The sequence below is a fragment of the Oncorhynchus mykiss genome, chromosome 5 (assembly GCF_057628025.1).
Source record: "Oncorhynchus mykiss isolate SJ-2025 chromosome 5, ASM5762802v1, whole genome shotgun sequence".
Lineage (NCBI taxonomy): Eukaryota > Metazoa > Chordata > Actinopteri > Salmoniformes > Salmonidae > Oncorhynchus > Oncorhynchus mykiss.
Window position 1 is genome coordinate 29,465,166 of NC_143026.1, and position 24,244 is coordinate 29,489,409.

A 24,244-nucleotide genomic window follows, 5' to 3' on the forward strand; every position below is an offset into this window, starting at 1 on the left:
AGGTGGCATCCTAGCATGGTGCCACATTGAAAGTCACTGAGCTTTTCAGTAAGGCCATTCTACTGCCAATGTTTGTCTAAAGTGATTGCATGGCTGTGTGCTCGATTTTATACACCTGTCAGCAACAGGTGTGGCTGAAATAGCCGAAGCCACTAATTTGAAGGGTTGTCCACATACCTTCTTTCTATATATAGAAAAGCACAGTCTTTTTTGTTCTAGTTTCATGAGGAATCAGCCATTACAATTGTGTATCATAAGTCCAAACGGGAGCAAGGTCAATGATATTATACTGCCAATGTAATCAATACAATAAGATAGTCTTATCAATTGTGACTTCACGAAGAGAATTTGAATGGCATAAACTAATGAATATGCTGCGACATTGACCCTGGAAAAAAGTAAACAAGATTGCCATTAAGTAATTCTCAAGTAGAGATCCATCCGACATTTCGAGGTACTGTAAAGTTTAGGTACGTAATATATATATATATATATATATATATTTCTGCCGGATCAAAAAATACGTATAAACAGTAAAGCGGATCTTCCTACTCTGTGCTGCACCCGAAATACGCAGCCATGTTTAGGCAGGCATAGGCTAAGATCGAGTCTGAATTCATGCTCAAAAATGTAGTTGCTCTGTGTATGAGTCATCGTCACAATCATTTAACTGCTAGCTAAGTAACCCAAGTGTTACACTCACCAATACGTGCTTCAATGTGATGTTACTGGAACATTTGTAATGTAACTTGCAAAGCTGTGCGACAAAAACAACAGTTACACATGGGCTAAACAAACGTACAGCCGATAACACAACATGATGTCTCAAACACGTATCATGAAAGTCATGTTTTTGTTTAGTTAGCTTTTGGAAACGTTAACTTGAGCACATAACTTTCCCTAACATCACACTTAACGTTATACATTGTAATATTTGATTTACCTGATATAGTAGGATGGCTAACATTCGATATTTGCTGATGCGTTGTCTTCTAGCCAAGATATGAAATGCAACCATAATTGACTGTAGCACATAGAAGGCGCACACACAATAGTTCCATTATGAGTGACACATTTCCAGTCCATTTAAAATTAACTCATTATTCCCTTGCCCTTTTCAACACTCTTTTAACCGTCATGACACGTCATCACGTCCGCTTCATTTTTGGTAAAAGGCGCCTGTGCCAGCCAGCGCATAACAAAGAAATGTTGCGTTCACTCCTCGTTTCAAGTCGAAGAAGCACTGGTAGGGGTGCGTTTATGTTCGAAGGTATGCAAGTGAGACTGTATTGTAACTAAATAACCATGGACAATATATATTTCGATAATTAGAGAATGATAATGTATTATTTGTTTTATTTAGCTATAAGGTCGTATAGTAGCGGTTAGCGGAGTGTACCACAACTCCACAGTAGGGGGTTCTCCATTATATCACTTCACAGAACTACGGCTAATAAATAGGGCAAACCAAATTGGTTTTCCCCTACTCATCTGTAGATCTACTGCGCAGACTAGACCAGGGTTTCCTCAAGCAAGACACATCACAACTACAGCTAGATGTATTATACTGCTCAAATATTAGACTATAAATAGTACCTTATTATATTTATGCTAAGATTTTGGGATCGTTTACTTTATATTCGTATTCTTATTTTATTTCTTATTGTTGTAGCATTTTTGAGAAGGAACCTGCAACTATTCATTTCGTTGGGCTATGTATACCGTACATATCCTGTACATACAGTACGACTAATAAAACTTGAAACAAGAAGTGCTCAGAGTACTTTTCCCTGAAAAAACAGGGATAAAATTAACTAAATGGAAATAACTGCAGCAATGCCAAAATACCTATAATGGAAGAACTGTTTGACAAACAGTTTTGCAATTTTATATTTTGAGTGTCTACAATTAATTTTGGCCTCACATTGTATTCTTAAAAATGTGTAGGGGTTCCCTAGAAAAGGGTACAGTGGGCCGAGTACCCCTTGGACTAGACTCGGTATTGATTACCTATTCATTGTCATATGATCTCATGAAGCGCAAAGGAAAAACTCCTATCACAACCCACTGGGCACACACTGGTTTGTTACATGTGCCAAATAGAACAGGTACCTTAACCTTAGCCTAAGGTACCTTAATGTGAAATGCATACTTACAAGCCCTTAACCAACAATGCAGACTTTTCCAATGTAAATATTTGTTAATAAAATACAAATGTAAGAAAAATAAGTGACACAATAAAATAACAATAACAAGGCTATATACATGAGGTACCGGTACCGAGTCAATATGCGGGGGTACATACTATTCAAGGTAATTGGGGTAATATGTACTGTACATGTAGGTAGGGGTAAAGTGACTATGCATAGATAATAAGCAGCGAGTAGCAGCAGTGTAAAAAAAGGGGTCAATGCAAATAGTTCGGGTAGCCATTTGATGAACTGTTTAGAAGTCTTATGGCTTCAGGGTAGAAGCTGTTAAGGAGCCTTTTGGACCTAGACTTGGCGCTCCGATACCGCCTGCCGTGCGGCACCAGAAAGTACAGTCTATGACTAGGATGGCTGGTGTATTTGACAATTTTTTGGGGCCTTCCTCTGACACCGCCTGGTATAGAGGTCTTGGATGGCAGGAGGCTTGGCCCCAGTGATGTACTGGGCCATACGCATTACCCTCCGTAGCACCTTGCGGTCGAATGCCGAGCAATTGCCATACCAAGCGGTGATGCAAACAATCAGGATACTCTCAATGGTGCAGCTGTAGAACTGTTTGAGCATCTGAGGACCCATGCCAAGTCTATTCAGTTTCCTGAGGGGATGTTGTTGTGCCCTATTCATGACTGTCTTGGTGTGTTTGTACTAGGATAGTTTGTTAGTGATGTGGACGCCAAGGAACTTGAAGCTCTCGACCCGCTCCACTATAGCCCTGGGATCGTGCTCGGCCCCCTTTTTCCTGTAGTCCACTATCAGCTCTTTGGTCTTGCTCATGTTGAGGTAGATGTTGTCCTGGCACCACACTGACAGGTTTCTGACCTCCTCCCTGTAGGCTGTCTCATCATTGTTGGTGATCAGGCCTACCACCGTTGTGTCGTCGGGCAAACTTAATGATGGTGTTGGAGTTTCCTGTAGTCCACTATCAACTCTTTTGTCTTGTGTTGAACCGTTGAATTACGTTGAACTAATGTGGAATAGATGTTGAATTGGCATATGTGCCCAGTTTGAAGGTGTTTACTGGAAACAGAGCACTGGAAACCACCTGTGGTCCCATGATCTCTCAGTACTAAGGTCACTACAGTATTAATACCATGTCCTGATGGGATGTACATGTGTACTCTACTGTATGTCTGATGCTGTTTGGTGTCACCCACAGCCCTTTGTGTCCGGCAGCTTCACCATGGCGTGGACTCTGCAGACGTGCAGTATGACGGACTGTACCCAGGCCACATCCCCACCAGCCCCATCCAGAAAGCACTGTTGGCTGTCGGCTCCGGGGTGGCAGCTCTGCAAGACCCCTACAGACATGGTGAGAGGGATGCCCACTTCCAGTTGTGATACTTTCATATGGTCATTTTGCATCTGTAAGGAGTTTGGCATGCTTAACTGTTCTTACAGAACATGTGGGTAGGCTGTGTTCACTGTTTTACTTTCCTTTCTTTTGCATTTGAAACTCAAACTATTTGAATGCGTTTCATTACGCACAGTACACAATACCATGCAGGGTTATTTAATGGTTGTCATTTGTCATTTAGATCCCTAGTTATCAAGGTGTGGAAAACACTGACATTTTAGAAAAACAAGAAACTAAAAGAGTCATAGGGAAACTATGTCGTAGATGTTATTTTGATTTAAACAAGTCCTTGAAATATAAATTATTCAAAAGGGTGAGAAATAACTTGAAAGTGACTCTTGGTGTAACATACTGTACTGCATTATCTCAATAAAAAGTACCACATTTCTCTTCACTGTAAGCCGTGTTCCCCATGTAGACATGGTGGCAGTGCTGGGAGAGACGACAGGACACCTGGCCCTGATGACGCTTCGGGATCGAATGAGAGGAGACCCTGAGGGCTATACCATTCTAACGTATGCCAAAACTTCTGCTGTCTATCTCACTCTATGTTCACCCTGAAATATACATCTCTATGATTTTAAATAAGTTGTGTGTACAATTGCTGGTCTGTGAATGCTCATGTGTGCATGTTTCACCTATTTCTGTGTAAGTGAGCGCCCACGGATCAGACTATCCACATTGGATCTGTCCAAGATGGCTTCCCTTCCAGATGGATCCTTTGGGAGAGAGTACCTGCGCTTCCTTGAGGACAATGTGAGTTTGTGAAGGACATAATGGATCTCTTTATAGAGGAAGCGTAGTGGTTATTTGCCAATCCCTCTACGTCTCTCTTTCTCAGAGGGTGACCCCTGACTCGAGGGTGAACGTGAAATTTGTAGATAATGAGGAGTTGGCGTATGTCATGCAGCGGTACCGAGAAGTCCACGATTTACTGCACACCTTACTAGGCATGCCCACTAACATGCTGGGTGAGTCTGGGGAAAGGGGATTCACTGAGAGTATTGGTATTAGTGTGTTTCACTACATGTATTTTCTTTCTCACTTCCTCAAACTCAGGTGAAGTGGCAGTAAAGTGGTTTGAGGCTGCTCAAACTGGCCTGCCCATGTGCATCCTGGGAGCAGCGTTGGGACCGCTCCGTCTGTCCACAAGGTGCTGCCCATCAGGCTCTCTTCTTATTCATACTGTATGTAGTAATATAAACCAGGGGCCTTTTCAGGAGACTGACTGTCTGCCATGTTGAATAGGAAGTAGTCTTGGCTCTACTCGTTACATTTCTGCAATGTTTATTGAATACATCCCAAGATTTATCTGTGATGTCATCAGTTTCCAGGAAGTTGTACTGTATATTCTAAGGGAGACTGGTGGTAAATGGAACATACACTTTCTGGACACCTCTGATATTTGGTAATCAATCACACACCTGAGCAGCACCCTGAGGTGTAAAGAGAACTGACATTTAGGTGGATGACTTCCTTCAGGGAACTAAGACAATATAGTTGGTTTATTTGCAAGTGTCACAGAGCTAGTTGAGCTAGTTATATTCAACACACTGTAGTTATTGACTGAAAGGAATGGAATTCTGTCTTCTGAAAGAATTACAGTTCACACGTATTGTTTTTCTGGAAGGGAAGTCTAGTTTCCTTCCTGGCTGAAAAACATCCCCCATGTGTGTGGAAACTAATACTTACTGAAAGTGTCATCATGATTGAGTATTGGCTTTGACTGTAAATCATTTCTGCTCTGTAATACAATAACCATTGACATCACAGTCTGGTATTTGTAGAGTGATGCAGTTATTACGGCCTGATAGTTTCCTTGTGCCACTCTCGCAGTCGTCTGGAGCCCTTGGTGACGTCCCTGGGACCGTGGGCTGTGAGGAATGGCCGGCAGGCCCGCTGTGTCTTCAGCATCTTCTACGAGCGCCGCTGGGAGCAGAGTCTGGAGGACCTGAGAAAGGAGCTGAACATCGAGCCTCCCCCGCTCACCATCACGGCCACCAGCCAGAAAGCCACATTAGATTTGTAGCACTGACCTCGAATGTCAGAGGTCACTGTACAACCAGATGGGACAGAATGCAGGGACTCTTTGGAGGGATGTCATACAGTAATTTAGGCATTGTATGTGGACTGACTGAGTCATAGCAATTGTGTCAAGCTTCCCCCATGATTTCAAGTGAAGGAAGAAAAGGCCAATATTCACAGTGGGTGCAGAGGATCACCAGAGGGCTGGATGCAATTTTCACCATGGCACAGATACACATAATTATTTGAATATGGCACATATTAGTCAATTATTGCATTCTATCCATGCTACCTGAGACATGAAACAGACAAGTGGGAGGGCATGCAGTAGGGCATACAGATAGGTTAGATCGTATTGGTCACATACACATGGTTAGCAGATGTTATTGCGAGTGTAGCGAAATGCTTGTGCTTCTAGTTCCGACGCACAAGCATTTCGCTACACTCGCAATAACATCTGCTAACCATGTGTGTGTGACCAATACGATCTGACCTGACCTATCTGCATGCCCTCCCACTTGTCTGTTTCATGCCTCAGGTAGCATGGATATAATGCAATAATTGACTAATATGTGCCATGTTGGAATAATTATGTGTGAAGTATCACCACGGACCGTGCCATGGGGAAACTTGCACTCCTGGGAGGGCATACACGCAATTTGCCTAAATGGAAACACCTCTTCATTTTTATTGGACACTGTAGCAATGTTTTTGTGAAAAAGTGTATTTGTTGTTTATAAAAGTCAACTTGACCTAGAGAGATTTACACCGTTACCAAATCATCACAGCAGGGTAAGCCTACACAAAACAGCCCTTATTTGTAGTGGTTGCTAAAAATCCCCTATGGGGAAAATGAATGGTGGAAAAACGATTGGAACCTTTTCCCTGTTTGACAGTTGGCTTTTATGGGTATTATGGTTCATACTGTGGTACTCTGTTCTACTATATCTGCCATTTCCATTACACATGTCACAATGATTCACTATAAACCTACCTATTGAGTGCAAGGCACTTTTTGTAACAACCTTGTTGAGGATCTTGTAGGTCATGGCTAAATGGGATAAGATACAGCTTTTGTAAAATGAATGCCTAAATGTGATTTTATTTGCATGTTAGCTAACCTGAACCCTAACGCTTTTCCTGCGATCTTAACCTAATTCATCTAATCTGCTACGTTAATTATCCTAACCTGCTAATACAAGTAATGTTGCTGGCAGTTAGGCTATGTGAGGTGGAAGTGAGTGGTTATTTAGTCATCAATTGATGACTGTTGATAGAAAAAGTAATGTCTGGTATCAGTAAAACACTAAGACTTACTTTTTTTTAAATATCTGACATAGCCCTATTGGTATCACACATGGCACATTTACTGTAAAGAATGGCAGTCATGTAATATGTTTTATATGTATTCATGATGAGCACAGGGCTGTTCATGTATCTCAGGGGTGAGATGTGTCGCTCATCAATAAATGCTTTGCACATTGTTGATGCCCGTTTCAATGACTCTGGGATGAGTACAGTAGTACAGCATTATGAAAAGACTAAAGGCTCTATTCAATCAGACCTGCTTTAGCCAAGGTCATTTGACTCTGATGTGTGCCACAGAAAGTATTTGACTCAAGTGACAAAATTAAGGAAATTAGGGGGGGGGGGATTTCGCCAAGGCCATTTTCTTGCCTGCCTAAATCCCCCTCCCCCCTTCTAATTTCCTTAATTTTGTGGCTAGAGTCAAATACTTTCTGTGTGGCACACATCAGAGTCAAATACTTTATGTAGAACGAACTTCACGTCAGGATAGGAAAGCGAAATGAATAATTTGTGTATGTGTGTTATATTTAACATAGAGGGAGTAAAATGTAGGCAAGCAATAAACATTTCAGAACAACTACTAGTCGAATAAGACATGGGAAAGATGACGAATTTTGGAAAAGAGATTTATATACAGACTAATACACTTGAAACAAATAGCCAAACCGAAAACTACAGACATTTCTAGTGCCTCCACTGCGATCAAACCCCCATAAACCTGTTTTTATTATTATTGTTTTTTATTTCAACGTTATTTAACCAGGTAGGCTAGTTGAGAACAACTTCTCATTTACAACTGCGACCTGGCCAAGATAAAGCAAAGCCATTTGACACATACAACAACACAGAGTTACACATGGAATATACAAACATACAGTCAATAATAGAGTAGAAAAAGTATATACAGTGTGTGCAAATGAGGTAAGATAAGGGAGGTAAGGCAATAAATAGGCCATGGTGGGGAAGTAATTACAATATAGCAATTGAACACTGGAATGGTAGATGTGCAGAAGATGAATGTGCAAGTAGAGATACTGGGGTGCAAAGGAGCAAAATAAATAAATACAGTATGGGGATGAGGTAGTTGGATGGGCTATTTACAGATGGGCTAAGGACAGCTACAGTGATCTGTGAGCTGCTCTGACAGCTGGTGCTTAAAGTTAATGAGGGAGATATGAGTCTCCAGCTTCAGTGATTTTTGCAGTTCATTCCAGTCATTGGCAGCAGTGAACTGGAAGGAAAGGCAGCCAAATGAGGAACTTGCTTTGGGGGTGACCAGTGAGATATACCTGCTGAAGCGCGTGCTACGGGTGGGTGCTGCTATGGTGAAAAGTGAGCTGAGATAAGGCAGGGCTTTACCTAGCAAAGACTTGTAGATGACCGGGAAACAGTGGGTTTGGCGACGAGTATGAAGCGAGGGCCAGCCAATGAGAGCGTACAGGTCGCAGTGGTGGGTAGTATATGGGGCTTTGGTGACAAAACGTATGGCACTGTGATAGACTGCATCCAATTTGTTGAGTAGAGTGTGGGAGGCTACTTTGTAAATGACATAGCCGAAGTCGAGGATCGGTAGGATGGTCAGTTTTACGAGGGTAAGTTTGGCAGCATGAGTGAAGGATGCTTTGTTACGAAATAGGAAGCCAATTCTAGATTTAATTTTGGATTGGAGTTGCTTAATGTGAGTCTGGAAGGAGAGTTTACAGTCTAACCAGACACCTAGGTATTTGTAGTTGTCCACATATTGTCAGAACCGTCCAGAGTAGTGATTCTGGACGGGCGGGCAGGTGCAGGCAGCGATCGGTAGAAGAGCATGCATTTAGTTTTACTTGCATTTAAGAGCAGTTGGAGGCCACAGAAGGAGAGTTGTATGGCATTGAAGCTTGTCTGGCTGGAGGTTAGTTAACACGGTGTCCAAAGAAGGGCCAGAAGTATACCGAATGGTGTCGTCTGCGTAGAGGTGGATCAGAGAATCACCAGCAGCAAGAGCGACATCATTGATGTATACAGAGTAGCGAGTCGGCCCGAGAATTGACCCTGTGGCACCCCCATAGAGACTGCCAGAGGTCCGGACAACAGGTCCTCCGATTTGACAGACTGAACTCAATCAGAGAAGTAGTTGGTGAACCAGGCGAGGCAATCATTTGAGAAACCAAGGCTGTTGAGACTGTTGATAAGAATGTGGTGATTGACAGAGTCGAAAGCCTTGGCCAGGTCAATGAATACGGCTGCACAGTGTTGTCTCTTATTGATGGCGGTTATGATATAGTTTAGGACCTTGAGTGTGGCTGAGGTGCACCCATGACCAGCTCTGAAACCAGATTGCATAGCGGAGAAGGTACGGTGGGATTCGAAATGGTCGTTAATCTGTTTGTTAACTTGGCTTTTGAAGACCTTAGAAAGGCAGGGTAGGATAGATTTTGGTCTGTAGCAGTTTGTGTCTAGAGTGTCTCCCCCTTTGAAGAGGGGGAAGACCGCGGCTGCTTTCCAATCTTTGGGAATCTCAGACGATACAAAAGTAATAGGGGTTGCAACAATTTCGGCAGATAATTTTAGAAAGAGAGGGTCCAGATTGTCTAGCCCGGCTGATTTGTAGGGGTCCAGATTTTTCAGCTCTTTCAGAACATCGGCTATCTGGATTTGGGTGAAGGAGAAATGGGGAAGATTGGGAGAGTTGCTGTGGGGGGTGCAGGGCTGTTGACCAGGGTAGGGGTAGCCAGGTGGAAAACATGGCCAGCCGTAGAAAAATGCTTCTTGAAATTCTCAATTATCATGGATTTATCGGTGGTGACAGTGTTTCCTAGCCTCAGTGCAGTGGGCAGCTGGGAGGAGGTGCTCTTATTTTCCATGGACCTTACAGTGTCCTAGAACGTTTTTGAGTTTGTGCTACAGGATGCATGGGTCATCTGTGTGTTCACCCGCACCCGCCTGCAATTCACAATAACACATCTGCAACTGCCAAACTTTTGGCAAAAGTGAAAAGTGAAAATCTGAGGCCGGCACCCGACCCTAACTAGGCTAGTCACTTGGAAAATTCCAGAAAATAGTGGCATGGCTCAAGAAGCTTCTGATAGGCTAATTGATGTAATTTGAGTCAATTGGACGTGTACCTGTGGATGTATTTCAAGGCCTACCTTCAAACTCAGTGCCTCTTTGCTTGACATCATGGGAAAATCAATAGAAAACAGTCAAGACCTCAGAAAAAAGATTGTAGACCTCCACAAGTCTGGTTCATCCTTGGGAGCAATTTTCAAACACCTGAAGGTACCACGTTCATCTGTTCAAACAATAGTACGCAAGTATAAACACCATGGGACCACACAGCCATCATACCGCTCAGGAAGGAGACTCGTTCTGTCTCCTAGAGATGAATGTGTTTTGGTGCAAATCAATCCCAGAACAACAGCAAAGGACCTTGTGAAGATGCCGGAGGAAAAAGGTACAAAGATATCTATTTCCACAATAAAACGAGTCCTTTATCGACATAACCTGAAAGGCCGCTCAGCAATGAAGAAGCCAATGCTCCAAAACCGCCATAAAATAGCCAGACTATGGTTTGCAACTGCACATGGGGACAAAGATTGTACTTTTTTTGAGAAATGTCCTCTGGTCTGATGAAACAAAAATAGAACTGTTTGTCCATAATGACCATCGTTATGTTTGGAGGAAAAATGGGGAGGCTTGCAAGCCGAAGAACACCATCCCAACCGTGAAGCACGGTTGTAGTAGCATCATGTTGTGGGGGTGCTTTGCTGCAGGAGGGTCTGGTGCACTTCACTAACTAGGTGGCATCATGAGGCAGGAAAATGATGTGGATATATTGAAGCAACATCTCAAGACATCAGTCAGGAAGTTAAAGCTTGGTCGCAAATGGACAATGACTCCAAGCATACTTCCAAAGTTGTGGCAAAATGGCTTAAGGACAACAAAGTCAAGGTATTGGAGAGGCCATCACAAAGCCCTGACCTCAATTCTATAGAAAATGTGTGGACAGAATTGAAAAAGCTTGTGCGAGCAAGGAGGCCTAGAAACCTGATTCAGTTACACCAGCTCTGTCAGTAGGAATGGGCCAAAATTCACTTATTGTGGGAAGCTTGTAGAAGGCTACCCAAATCGTTTGACCCAAGTTAAACAATTTAAAGGCTATGCTACCAAATACTAATGGAGTGTATGTAAACTTCTGACCCACTGAGAATGTGATGAAAGAAATAATAGCTGAAATTAATAATTATCTCTACTATTATTCTGACATTTCACATACTTAACATAAAGTGGTGATCCTAACTGACCTAAGACAGGGCATTTTTACTCGGATTAAATGTCAGGAATTGTGAAAAACTGAGTTTAAATGTATTTGGCTAAGGTGTATGTAAACTTCCGACTTCAACTGTATATGTTGCCCTAGATTAGAAGACTAAATAACCCCATGCTCCCCAGAATGTCATAAATGATAGAGTGAATGCTTCAATCTAGTTGACATTGGTAAAGTTCTCTGTCATCTTTGTTTCTTTTAACGAGCAACGACAAATCAATATTTCTCCACAAGTAGAGTTTCACAATCATCACACATAACATAGCCGGAACTGTTATCCTCTTTTAACATTTCACCAAGCATTACTTTTCGCAGCTTTTCTCTTATTTAATTAAACTCGGACATTGTCCATTTTGCCTCCATAACTTTTTCTGCCTGTTCCCAATACCATTTGGCGATTGGCGTGTAGGCTATTTGGTGCGCATACAGGCACACACTTTGATCACACCAACAGTGTTACATTTTGGTACACCAGAATTACATTCATTTCCAATGAAACGCTGCATTTGCCATGCAGCATTGCGTTGCAGAGGCAGTTGCGCAGACGGCTTTACAGAAATGGTAGCAGAAGGTGAATGTTGAACTTTTGTTGCATACATATCCTGATGCTGCGTACTACTTTGCGCAATGACACTGTCGGTGTGTACCTGAGGCTTCATCACACTGACAGTCTCATGGCACAAAATAGTACACAGCATCATCAGGATATATGTATGCAACAAAAGTTCAACATTCACCTTCTGCTACCACTTCTGTCAAGCCATCACACCGAACGCACTGCAACTGCCTCTGCAACGCAACCAAAATGCATGCGCTGTCGGTGTGATCGCAGCCTTAAATTTATGCTTACGCACTAATACCAGATAGCCTAAAATAATGAAATAAAAGCGTAAATGTAGCCTATAGACATAAATTGCACAATACTTATACATTTATGGATTTTTTGTAAGGTATTGTTTTCTCTTTATTCAACCCTTTAACCGCAGGGATTGCGGGTTCCGAGTCAACCTTCGCATCACTATGACACTACATTGCCTCCTGCTGTTCATTTCTAGACTCTCTTGCATTGAGTTTCATTAATTTTCTTCCCACTGACGGATGGATGGAAAGTAGGATGTGAGTTTCAATAGAGACATACATTGCATATCAGACAATTAACAAATATTTGTATGCGTATGGATCAACCATTCCTTCAGACATGTGTCGGTTTTAAAAGATAGAAAAGGTATCAAACAGTCACTTAACTTACAGTAAATTATCATAACATATAATAACAGAAATATAAATAACATACTCCTATATCTAAAATGACTACAGTATGACTCATTAGGACTACTGTATAATTTGATCAAGAGACTCATACAGAAATCTCTACAGATTCATTACTTCAGATTAAAATAAACAAAGAATAAATTAGATATATATCTCCCATCAAAAAACCTTCTGCATACCTCTTCAATGCAGAGAGACATAGGGGCCTAAATTTGGCCAATTTGATTACATTCAAATAAATTGTGAAGCTTTGATAGTATTCTATTAGTAGGATGTACAAATATTCTAAGTAATTCAGTATCATTTTATCAGCAGGTATAATGTAGTACTACTTGTTGTAAGCATTAATGAGCCCTTTCACTGTTATATTATCAACTCATATGATATGCCTTATGAAAGTGTAACCCGTAATTCTATATCATTGACACTTCAGTTACAGTACTTCAGAGGTCAGTGCAGTATGCTGACACTGCAGTCAGCCACAGCAAATGCTGGCAGCAGCGGGCCACTAAAGGCGTGTCTGACCGAGTGCAACACAGCACTGGAGTCTGGGTCATAAAATATCAGGGTCTGACTAGGCCAGTCCAGGAGTAGCCCTAGACTCTTGGGCTTGTGGACCACATGCAGGGTGTGTGTTCTTCCCCACATGGCAGAAGGAGAAGTCCCCATTGTATTTGGAGAGCACCCAGGACTGGATGTTGTAGCCCAGGCGGGAGTCGTTGCCCGAGCCCTTGCGCCCCATGCTGGAGTAGCATACCCCCACCTTGAAGGCCCCGCTCTCACCCATGTCAATCACCCAGCTGTGGGTGCCGGAGGAGATGGCCAGGGTGCCCAGCGCATTGGGCCAGCAGTCGAAGCGCGCTGGGTTGTAGGGCGGGGACTGGCGTGACCACTTAGGCAGGAAGGTCAGAGTGCAAAGGTCTTCTGAGAGGGAAAGTGCGGAGCTGACAGTGCGCTCATCAAATGTCAGATTTGCTGAACCATAAGCTTAAGAGAGAGTGTAACGATTCTCTTCTTGTGAAGTAGAGGCGGACCAAAGCGCAGCGTGGTGGTTGTTCATTGTAATTTATTGACGACACTATACATGAACAAACTAACGAAAAACAAGAAACGTGAGAACTCAAAACAGCCCTGTCTGGTGCAAACACAAAAACAGGAACAATCACCCACAAACACACAGTGAAACCCAGGCTACCTAAGTATGATTCTCAATCAGAGACAACTAATGACACCTGCCTCTGATTGAGAACCATACTTAGGTAGCCTGGGTTTCACTGTGTGTTTGTGGGTGATTGTTCCTGTTTTTGTGTTTGCACCAAAAGTATGATTCTCAATCAGAGACAACTAATGACACCTGCCTCTGATTGAGAACCATACTAGGCCGAAAACATAGAAATGCCCCAAAACATAGAAAAACAAACATAGACTGCCCACCCAACTCACGCCCTGACCATACTAAATAAATACAAAACAAAGGAAATAGAGGTCAGAACGTGACAGTACCCCCCCCCCCAAAGGTGCGGACTCCGGCCGCAAAACCTTGACCTATAGGGGAGGGTCTGGGTGGGCGTCTGTCCGCGGTGGCAGCTCTGGCGCGGGACGCGGACCCCACTTCGCCATTGTCTCAGTCCGCCTTATTGTCCGCCTCCGTGGCTTACTCACCATGCCCACCCCTCTCAATGACCCCACTGGACAGAGGGGCTGCTTGGGACAGAGGGGCAGCTTCTCGGGACAGAGGGACAGCTGCTCGGGACAGAGGGACAGCTGCTCGGGACAGAGGGACAGCTGCTCGGGACAGAGGGACAGCTGCTCGGGACAGAGGGACAGCTGCTCGGGACATAGGGGCAGCTGCTCCGGGCGGAGGGGCTCTAGCGGCCCCTGGCTGACTGGCGGCACTGGCGGCCCCTGGCTGACTGGCGGCACTGGCGGCCCCTGGCTGACTGGCGGCGCTGGGCTGACTGGCGGCACTGGCGGCCCCTGGTTGACTGGCGGCACTGGCGGCCCCTGGCTGACTGGCGGCACTGGCGGCCCCTGGCTGACGGGCGGCACTGGCGGCTCCTGGCTGACGGGCGGCACTGGCGGCTCCTGGCTGACGAGCGGCATTGGCGGCTCCTGGCAGACGGGCGGCACTGGCGGCGCTGGGCAGACGGGCGGCACTGGCGGCGCTGGGCAGACGGGCGGCACTGGCGGCGCTGGGCAGACGGGCGGCACTGGCGGCGCTGGGCAGACGGGCGGCACTGGGCAGACGGGAAGCTCCGGCAGAGGCGCCGGACAGGCGGGAGGCTCCGGCAGAGGCGCCGGACAGGCGGGAGGCTCCGGCAGAGGCGCCGGACAGGCGGGAGGCTCCGGACAGGCGGGAGGCTCCGGCAGCGCTGGAGAGGAGGAAGGCTCTGGTAGCGCCGGAGAGGCGGGAGACTCCGGCAGCGCTGGAGAGGAGGAAGGCTCTGGACGGATGGGCCGGAGAGACAGCCTGGTACGGGGAGCTGCCACCGGAGGGCTGGGGTGTGGAGGTGGTGACGGATAGACCGGGCCGTGCAGGCGCACTGGAGCTCTTGAGCACCGAGCCTGCCCAACCTTACCCGGTTGAATGGTCCCGGTCGCCCTGCCAGTGCGGCGAGGTGGAATAGCCCGCACTGGGCTATGCAGGCGAACCGGGGACACCGTGCGCAAGGCTGGTGCCATGTAAGCCGGCCCAAGGAGACGCACTGGAGACCAGATGCGTAGAGCCGGCTTCATGGCACTTGGCTCGATGCCCACTCTAGCCCGGCCGATACGCGGAGCTGGAATGTACCGCACCGGGCTGTGCACCCGCACTGGGGACACCGTGCGCTCCACAGCATAACACGGTGCCTGCCCGGTCTCTCTAGCCCCCCGGTAACCACAGGAAGTTGGCTCAGGTCTCCTACCTGGCGTAGCCATACTCCCTGTTAGCCCCCCCCCAAAACATTTTTGGGGCTGACTCCCGGGCTTCCATCCACGACGCCGCGCTGCCTCCTCATACCAGCGCCTATCTGCTTTCGCCGCCTCCCGTTCTTCCTTGGGGCGGCGATATTCTCCTGGCTGAGCCCAAGGTCCTTTACCGTCTAATTCGTCCTCCCATGTCCATACCTCCTCGCCCTGCTCCTGCTGCTGCTTTCTCCTTTGCCCATTACCACACCGCTTGGTCCTGTTGTGGTGGGTGATTCTGTAACGATTCTCTTCTTGTGAAGTAGAGGCGGACCAAAGCGCAGCGTGGTGGTTGTTCATTGTAATTTATTGACGACACTATACATGAACAAACTAACGAAAAACAAGAAACGTGAGAACTCAAAACAGCCCTGTCTGGTGCAAACACAAAAACAGGAACAATCACCCACAAACACACAGTGAAACCCAGGCTACCTAAGTATGATTCTCAATCAGAGACAACTAATGACACCTGCCTCTGATTGAGAACCATACTAGGCCGAAAACATAGAACTGCCCCAAAACATAGAAAAACAAACATAGACTGCCCACCCAACTCACGCCCTGACCATACTAAATAAATACAAAACAAAGGAAATAGAGGTCAGAACGTGACAGAGAGAGGGAAGAGAAGAGTGTATTTTTATTCAGAATTAATTAAGCACTTATTGCCAGTTGTTCAGACACTAACTACAACTATTTGAAACTACTGTATCCTGAACTAGAAGTTGCCCTGGCCTGTATCATGTTACCAGTTGGTCCCAGCAGTATGGCGCTGGCCCACAGGCCCCTCATGAGTTTGCTGTCACTACAGCTGGCGTTCAGGTTGAGATGGTCGGTGTCATGAGGCTCATCCACCCCCCTCTGCCTCCTCAATCCTGATACACACACAAACACACACACACACACACACACAAGGAAAGTCATGTAAATCTGGATAATGAACAACGCAGGATTTACCAAGTGGTTGAGCAAATATACATGTCAAAACAGAATATTTACCTCTCAGTTATTTCCTGGCCAGAGGTCTGAAACACAAGAGAGCGTCAACGATGATTTACAGCAATCAAGTGTATCATTATTATCATCATCATTTGCACCACCATCACCACCTATTTTTTTCATCCTTCTTTCTTCCACATCTATACACTCCCACGTCCCACCCTCTATAGTTGTTCTAAATCATTTATATACACACTAGAATGCTGATGCTATGTATTAGGATGCTGTGAAGCCACCGGTCAGCCATTTTGGTACTCCCCAGTAAGAGCAGTTCTCCAAAGGAATGTATGGAATATAATGTAAAAGTATGCCTTAAAAGGGGCAATCTGCAGTAGCTACATTCATTTTTGGACTTCTAAATTAATGATTTGCACCCATTGATTCTTGAAGAATATAACTTAAATGCCTCATGAGCTTACTTCAACTGTCGTACCTCATCAGTACCCAAAATATAAGCTTGTTTTACTCCAATGTTTGCCAACAAAGTGAATGTAAACAAACACGGTATAGCCGCAAATCATAGTTAAAACTATAATTTTTATATAATTGACTTTTAGTCCTTGCATCCATAGCTCGGTCAATGAATATGAGAGTGGTTACATTTCTCCAGCCCCATTCCTCAGCTTCTTAGCGAAACAGTAGCAGAGAGATTGCTTTGTTATTGTTTCAACTGCTGATTGCTGCTTTAAGATGACTGTAATAGAATAAACGTGGCAAAAAACTAAATGTAGACATTAACAAATGCAATTCTATAGCTTCCAAAATATTTTTTACAATGGTGGGGGCGGCCAAGTTTGAGGCACTGTGGCTTCAACACAGCACCCCCTATCAATCATCTAGTGTTAATTTAATTTATTTATTTTATTTCACTTCACTTCACTTCACCTTTATTTAACCAGGTAGGCCAGTTGAGAACAAGTTCTCATTTACAACTGCGACCTGGCCAAGATAAAGCATAGCAGTGCAACACAAACAACAGCAGACTTACAAATGGAATAAACAAACATGCAGTCAATAATACAATAGAAAAAGTCTATATACTTTGTGTGAAAATGAGGTAGGATAAGGAAGGTTACGCAATAAATAGGCCATTGTGGTGAAATAATTACAATATATGCTTATATATCCTTTGTTTTGTCTTTATTTAGTATGGTCAGGGCGTGAGTTGGGGTGGGCAGAATGTTTGTTTTTCTATGTTTGGTTTCTGTTTCGGCCTAGTATGGTTCTCAATCAGAGGCAGGTGTCGTTAGCTGTCTCTGATTGAGAATCATACTTAGGTAGCCTGGGTTTCACTGTTGGTTTGTGGGTGTTTGTTTCCGTGTGTGTGTTTGTCGCCACACCGTACTGTTTCGGGTTTTGTAGATTTCACGTTATCGTTTATTGTTTTTGTTCGAGTGTTAATTTGTATTTATTAAAAACATTATGGACACTTACCATTCTGCGCTTTGGTCCTCCTCTCCTTCTTCCCAAGACAACCGTTACAATATAGCAATTAAACACCGGAGTGATAGATGTGCAGAAGATGAGTTTGCAAGTAGAGATACTTAAAAATAATTAAAAATAACAGTATGGGGGATGAGGTAGTTGGATGGGCTATTTATAGATGGGCTAAGTACAGGTGCAGTGATGTGTGAGCTGCTCTGACAGCTGGTGATTAAAGTTGAGGGAGATATGAGTCTCCAGCTTCAGTGATTTTTGCAGTTAGTTCCAGTCATTGGCAGCAGAGAACTGGAAGGAAAGGCGGCCAAAGAGAAATTGGCTTTTTTGGGGGAGATATACTTGCTGGAGCGAGTGCTACTGGTGGGTGCTGCTATGGTGACCAGTGAGCTGAGATAAGACTGGGCTTTACCTAGCAAACTTATAGATGACCTGGAGCCAGTGGGTTTGGCGACGAATATGAAGCGAGGGCCAGCCAACGAGAGCATACAGGTCTCAGTGGTGGGTAGTATATGGGGCTTTGGTGACAAAACGGATGGCACTGTGATAGACTGCATCCAATTTGCTGAGTAGAGTGTTGGAGGCTATTTTGTAAATGACATCGCCGAAGTCAAGGATCGGTAGGGTGGTCAGTTTTACGAGGGTATGTTTGGCAGCATGAGTGAAGGATACTTTATTGTGAAATAGGAAGCCGATTCTAGATTTAATTTTGGATTGGAGTTGCTTAATGTGAGTCTGGAAGGAGAGTTTACAGTCTAACCAGACATCTAGGTATTTGTAGTCCACATATTCTAAGTCAGAACTGTCCAGAGTAGTGATGCTGGACGGGCGGGCAGATGCAGGCAGCGATCGGTAGAAGAGCATGCATTTAGTTTTACTTGCATTTAAGAGCAGTTGGAGGCCACAAAAGGAGAGTTCTATGGCATTGAAGCTCGTCTGGAGATTGGTTAACACAGTGTCCAAAGAAGGGCCAGAAGTATATAAAATCGTGTCATCTGCGTAGAGGTGGATCCGATAATCACCAGCAGCAAGAGCGTCATCATTGATGTATACAGAGAAGAGAGTCGACCCGAGAATTGAACCCTGTGGCACCCCCATAGAGACTGCCAGAGGTCCGGACAACAGGCCCTCCCATTTGACACACTGAACTCTGTCTGAGAAGTAGTTGGAAAACCAGGCGAGGCAGTCCTTTGAGAAACCAAGGCTGTTGAGTCTGCCGATAAGAATGAAGTGATTGACAGAGTCAAAAGCCTTGGCCAGGTCGATGAATACAGCTGCACAGTATTGTCTCTTATCGATGGCGGTTATGATGTCGTTTAGAACCTTGAGCGTGGCTGAGGTGCACCCATGACCAGCTCTGAAACCAGATTGCATAGCGGAGAAGGTACAGTGGGATTCGAAATGGTCGGTGATCTGTTTGTTAACTTGGCTTTCGAAGACCTTAGAAAGGCAGGGTAGGATAGATTTTGGTCTGTAGCAGTTTGGGTCTAGAGTGTCTCCCCCTTTGAAGAGGGGGATGACCGCGGCTGCTTTCCAATCTTTGGGAATCTCAGACGATACGAAAGAGTTCCAGATGTCGCATCTCTTTCAGAACATCAGCTATCTGGATTTGGATGAATGAGAAATGGCAGAGGCTTGGGCAAGGTGCTGTGGGGGGGTACAGGGCTGTTGACCGGGGTAGGGGTAGCCAGGTGGAAAGCATGGCCAGCCTTGGAAAAATACTTATTGAAAATCTAAATTATCACGGATTTATAAGTGGTGACAGTGTTCCCTAGCCTCAGTGCAGTGGGCAGCTGGGAGGAGGTGCTCTTATTCTCCATGGACTTTACAGTGTCCCAGAACCTTTTGGAGTTTGTGCTACAGGATGCAAATTTCTGTTAGAAAAAGCTAGCCTTTGCTTCCCTATCTGCCTGTTCCTAACTGCCTAACATGCATTGGTTCCTAACTTCCCTGAAAAGTTGCATATGACAGAGGCTATTCGATACTAATGCAGTACGCCACAGGATGTTTTTGTGCTGGTCAAGGGCAGTCAGGTGTGGAGTGAACCATGGGCTATATCTGTTCCTGGTTCTACATTTTTTGAATGGGGCATGCTTATTTAAGATGGTGAGGAAAGCACTTTTAAAGAATAACCAGGCATCCTCTACTGTCGGAATGAGGTCAATATCCTTCCAGGATACCCGGGCCAGGTTGATTAGAAAAGCCTGCTTGCGGCCTCCTGGGTGGCGCTGTGGTCTAAAGCACTGCATTGCATTGCTAGCTGTGCCACAAGAGACTCTGGGTTCGAGCCCAGGCTCTGTCACAGCCGGCCGCAACCGGGAGGTCCATGGGGCGATGCACAATTGGCCTAGCGTCGTCCGGATTAGGGAGGGTTTGGCCGGTAGTGATATCCTTGTCTCATCGTGCAATAGCAACTCCTGTGGCGGGCCGGGCGCAGTGCACGCTGACTAGGTCGCTAGGTGTACGGTGTTTCCTCCGACACATTGGTGCGGCTGGCTTCCGGGTTGGATGTGTGCTGTGTTAAGAAGCAGTGCGGCTTGGTTGGGTTGTGTTTCGGGGGGCGCATGACTCTCGACCTTCGTCTCTCCCAAGCCTGTACGGGAGTTGTAGCGATGAGACAAGACAGTGACTACTAACGATTGGATCCCACGAAATTGGGGAGAAAAAGGAGAGTAAAAAAAAAAGAGATACATTTTTTTTTTTTAAGACTGCTCTCAGAAGTGTTTTAGGGAGCGTTTGACACAGGCAATGAGGCAGTGATCGCTGAGATCTGGTTGAAGACAGCAGATGTGTACTTGGAGGACAGGTTGGTTAGGATGATATCTATGAGGGTGCCCGTGTTTACGGATTTGGGGTTGTACCTGGTAGGTTCATTGATCATTTGTGTGAGATTGAGGTCATCAAGCTTAGATTGTAGAATGGCTGGGGTGTTAAGCATGTCCCAGTTTAGGTCACCTAACAGCACGAGCTCTGAAGATAGATGGGGGGCAATCAATTCACATATGGTGTCCAGGGCACTTTTACGGTTACAGAAGTCAACCAATTAGAGCGCCTGGGGAATGGGAGTGGAGCTAGGCACTGCAGGGCCTGGATTAACCTCTACATCACCAGAGGAACAGAGGAGGAGTAGGATAAGGGTACGACTAAAGGCTATAAGAACTGGTCGTCTAGTACGTTCGGAACAGAGAGTAAAAGGACCAGGTTTCTAGGCACGGTAGAATAGATTCAAGGCATAGTGTACAGACAAAGATATGGTAGGATGTGAATACAATGGAGGTAAACCTATGCATTGAGTGAAGATGAGAGAGATATTGTCTCTAGAAACATAATTTAAACCAGGTGAGGTCACTGCATGTGTGGGAGGTAGAACTAAAGAGTTAGCTAAGGCATATTGAGCAGGGCTAGAGGCTCTACACTAAAATAAGGCAATAATTACTAATCAAAACAGCAATGGACAAGGCATATTGACATTTGGGAGAGGCATGCGTGGCCGAGTGATCAATTGGGTCCAGTGAGTAGCTGGACGAGCTGGAGACACGACGATTCAGACAGCTAGCGGAAGTGCCTTAGAGGGACGTCACAATGGAAGGAGTCAGTTGTAGCCCCAGTGTATATATAAATCATTGGTCTCTCCCTCCCTACCTGTACCCATCTCCCTTACTCACTGCCAGCTGTATGTCCGGTGTGTTTGTGAGGGTGTGCACCAGACGTGTGCGCGTCTGTGTGAGCATAGCCAGGGCCTAGCCCCAGTGGGCTCTCTGGGTGAGGAGGCACTGCTCCACCCTCTCCTCCTCCCTCTGCACCGCTTCCAGCAGCCGCTGTTCCTCCTCCTCCACCGCCTCCCTCACCACACTGACCTGGGCCACCACTTGCTCCCGAGCCCCGCTCGCCTCTACCTGCATGGACACACAGCAGAGGGCATAGGGGACACAGCAAAACGTTTTTTATGGAATCCATAGGATTTCTGTGTGTAGAGCTTGCGATTCCAAAGCTGTATGAAGTGTAAGCACATAAGGGACAGTGTGAGTGTCACAGGGCTGCTCACCTGCATTGTCCGCTCTTTGGCAGTCAGGGTCTGGTTGATAAAGCGCTCCATGCGCTGGGCCTGCAGCTGCATTTCTCACATATGTTAACCAGTTGGTTCTGTTCAGGACAACACACACACACACATTCAGTGACTGACATAAAACGAGACTGGTGTTGGACTTGAAAACCACAGAGCTGATCAGGTACATTCTCAAAAGTAGGGACCCACTATCCTGATAAGCTTATTCCTGTAGTGCTGAACTGCCATCACCAACATGTCATTGTGTATCCTGAAATAGAAAATAATTTAGAAGAGCACTGATGAGAATTGATGCTGCCTCTTCCCAACAGCTTGAAACTCTTGTCTCCTCACAACCCATGACACATCAACAGGGGAAACTCTTCAGTCTGGTGTGGGATAAGTGTGGCACACCCTACACACCCACCGGGCATGTGAACACACATTTTCAAAACACAAACCAGCTGACCCTTTGTACTGTTGTACCCCAGGTAACCAAAGGTATACTCAGTTTGCCTGTTGCATTCTCACTCCTAACTCTAGGTAAACAAAGTCTCCTGGCCCCATTCACTGTGACCAAGGTCCATATGACGCACAATATGCAGCTTAAATGTAACTGCTCAAAAAGGACATGGTGTAATTAATAGGTGGTATATTCCAATGGTATTACACGGACTTTGAATGGTCATCCAATTCAGAATTGCAAGTCATAAAGTCGGTCATGTTGCCACTTACAAAACAATTGGGAACTCGGAAAAATACGAGGTCAAATCGTGACGCCAGTGATCTTCAGGTCAGATAATCGGGACTCTAGAAAGAGGCCCGAACTGCCAACTGTCTCTACAAAGAGACTACATCTGGATAATATGATTTCGGGAAAAGTCTGGGCACTCACCCTAACGCCTGTCACTCTGCTGACCAGGGGTGTCACTATGTGGCTCTGGCAGGGTCCCACTATGGTGCAGTGCAAGCATATACGTTTCTGCTCGGAGCTGCAGAACCAGTCCAGGTCTGATTCATGTTCCATGCAAAGTTCCGATTCACCTGAGAATTTTACGGATTCTGAGTCGGAGGTGGTCACCACTGATGTAGCGGCAGCCTTTCTAGACAACCTGGAGACGACTTTAGCTGACTGAGTTTCATGTTGGTGTACATCCAAGGAGAAGAAAATCGGCTTTTGTAAATCCATATTAAAGTCTCCCGAACTTTCTCGAACTTCCACTCCAGTGTCTGGGTCGTCTCGCAAAGACACAGGTGTCAAACCACATGATTCTGGCTCCGCGCTCATGGCACGTCAAATAGCCTACTATCCTAATAGCAATAGAACGCGACAGGTGGCTTCAGTAGCCAATCTACTGCAGTTATAACACAGGTGTATCAAGGTATGAACACGGAAGTAACACGTACACTAGTGCTGAAAAGCAAGTTTAGCAACAACTGCAACAACGGGGCAGTATCAATGAAAAAAAAACTACATGATCTTTTAGCTTTACATGTATTATAGTTTAGTATAGGCTATATATTTGAATATTGTATAATTCAATAAACAAAATAAGCCTACATTTAGCGTCCTGGAATGGTATTTCAATTATGAACATTTATTTTGAGACTCTTGTGCCGCGTTCAAAACAACTGGGAACTCGGATAAATACGACTGGGAAAAATAGATTTGCTACCGTCATCCAACTCAGAATTACAATTTGGGCACTCGGGCCTCTTTCTAGAGTCCCGATTATCTGACCTGAAGATCACTGGCGTCACGATTTGACCTCGTATTTTTCCGAGTTCCCAATTGTTTTGTAAGTGGCAACATGACCGACTTTATGACTTGCAATTCTGAATTGGATGACCATTCAAAGTCCGTGCTTCATTTTTTTCCGAGTTCCCATTTGTCTTGAACGCACTGAAGTTGGAGAGTCCCAAATTCCCAGTTGTTTTGAAACACAGCAATATGCACATGACTGATTATACCGTGGCTCATTCACTTCATGTCCGGAACTCTGATAGGACTGCCTGGAGTTTCTGATTTGGGAAGTATCAGAATAAACCATTAGGAAGCTCTATGCAAATAATTTACCTTCATTTTAGCTCGGAGGTTCCGAGTTTCCAACTTGATTTCAATGTGGCATTAGAACGTTTTATAAAATAAATGGCTTACTGTAAACCCCACAGTAAACGTGTAGGCTAATCTTGGTTTCTAGTCTATGCCTAGCACTTTTGGCCATTTTACTTAGGCCTAAATAAACATTATATCAAATGTATTTAAAGTGCAATTTCAGAGATACATTTCCATTGACGGAAATAAAATGCACAAAAAGGGAAAGGGGGATAAAACA

At 45.1% G+C, this 24,244-nt stretch overlaps 3 protein-coding genes and 1 long non-coding RNA gene across 5 annotated transcripts in view; 1 reads left to right on the forward strand and 3 right to left on the reverse strand.

Moving 5' to 3' along the window:
* traf2b (Tnf receptor-associated factor 2b) overlaps positions 1 to 1,430 on the reverse strand; it is a 22,568-nt gene extending 21,138 nt beyond the window's left edge. The window contains exons 1-2 of one of the 2 annotated variants that reach the window (XM_021602372.3): positions 944 to 1,430; positions 704 to 757 (exon numbers count right to left, since the gene is read on the reverse strand). The gene's annotated coding sequence lies outside the window, so the exon portion shown is untranslated. The remainder of the gene's footprint in view (positions 1 to 703; positions 758 to 943) is intronic. The other variant, XM_021602370.3, reaches the window with a different exon arrangement.
* coq4 (coenzyme Q4 homolog (S. cerevisiae)) overlaps positions 1 to 7,073 on the forward strand; it is a 24,005-nt gene extending 16,932 nt beyond the window's left edge. Inside the window, exons 4-9 of the mRNA XM_090236668.1 lie at positions 3,367 to 3,519; positions 3,983 to 4,079; positions 4,218 to 4,320; positions 4,406 to 4,535; positions 4,624 to 4,717; positions 5,401 to 7,073. Coding sequence (XP_090092794.1) covers positions 3,367 to 3,519; positions 3,983 to 4,079; positions 4,218 to 4,320; positions 4,406 to 4,535; positions 4,624 to 4,717; positions 5,401 to 5,593 — 770 coding nt within the window. The 3' untranslated portion in view covers positions 5,594 to 7,073. The remainder of the gene's footprint in view (positions 1 to 3,366; positions 3,520 to 3,982; positions 4,080 to 4,217; positions 4,321 to 4,405; positions 4,536 to 4,623; positions 4,718 to 5,400) is intronic.
* A 5,719-nt stretch (positions 7,074 to 12,792) lies between these two features.
* On the reverse strand, positions 12,793 to 23,311 carry LOC110523571 (B box and SPRY domain-containing protein). Its single transcript, XM_036977217.2, is given in 9 exon segments — positions 12,793 to 13,108; positions 13,110 to 13,465; positions 16,177 to 16,285; positions 16,287 to 16,302; positions 16,427 to 16,452; positions 21,529 to 21,759; positions 21,909 to 21,982; positions 21,985 to 22,006; positions 22,804 to 23,311. Coding segments are annotated over 9 exon segments (1,407 nt in total). The 5' UTR covers positions 23,197 to 23,311; the 3' UTR covers positions 12,793 to 12,928.
* Positions 13,525 to 14,303, reverse strand: LOC149983234 (uncharacterized). Its single transcript, XR_016495974.1, has 2 exons — positions 13,833 to 14,303; positions 13,525 to 13,710 (listed from the first exon to the last, which is right to left on the reverse strand). It is a non-coding gene; the product is annotated as an uncharacterized LOC149983234 (long non-coding RNA).
* Positions 23,312 to 24,244: the final 933 nt, after the last annotated feature.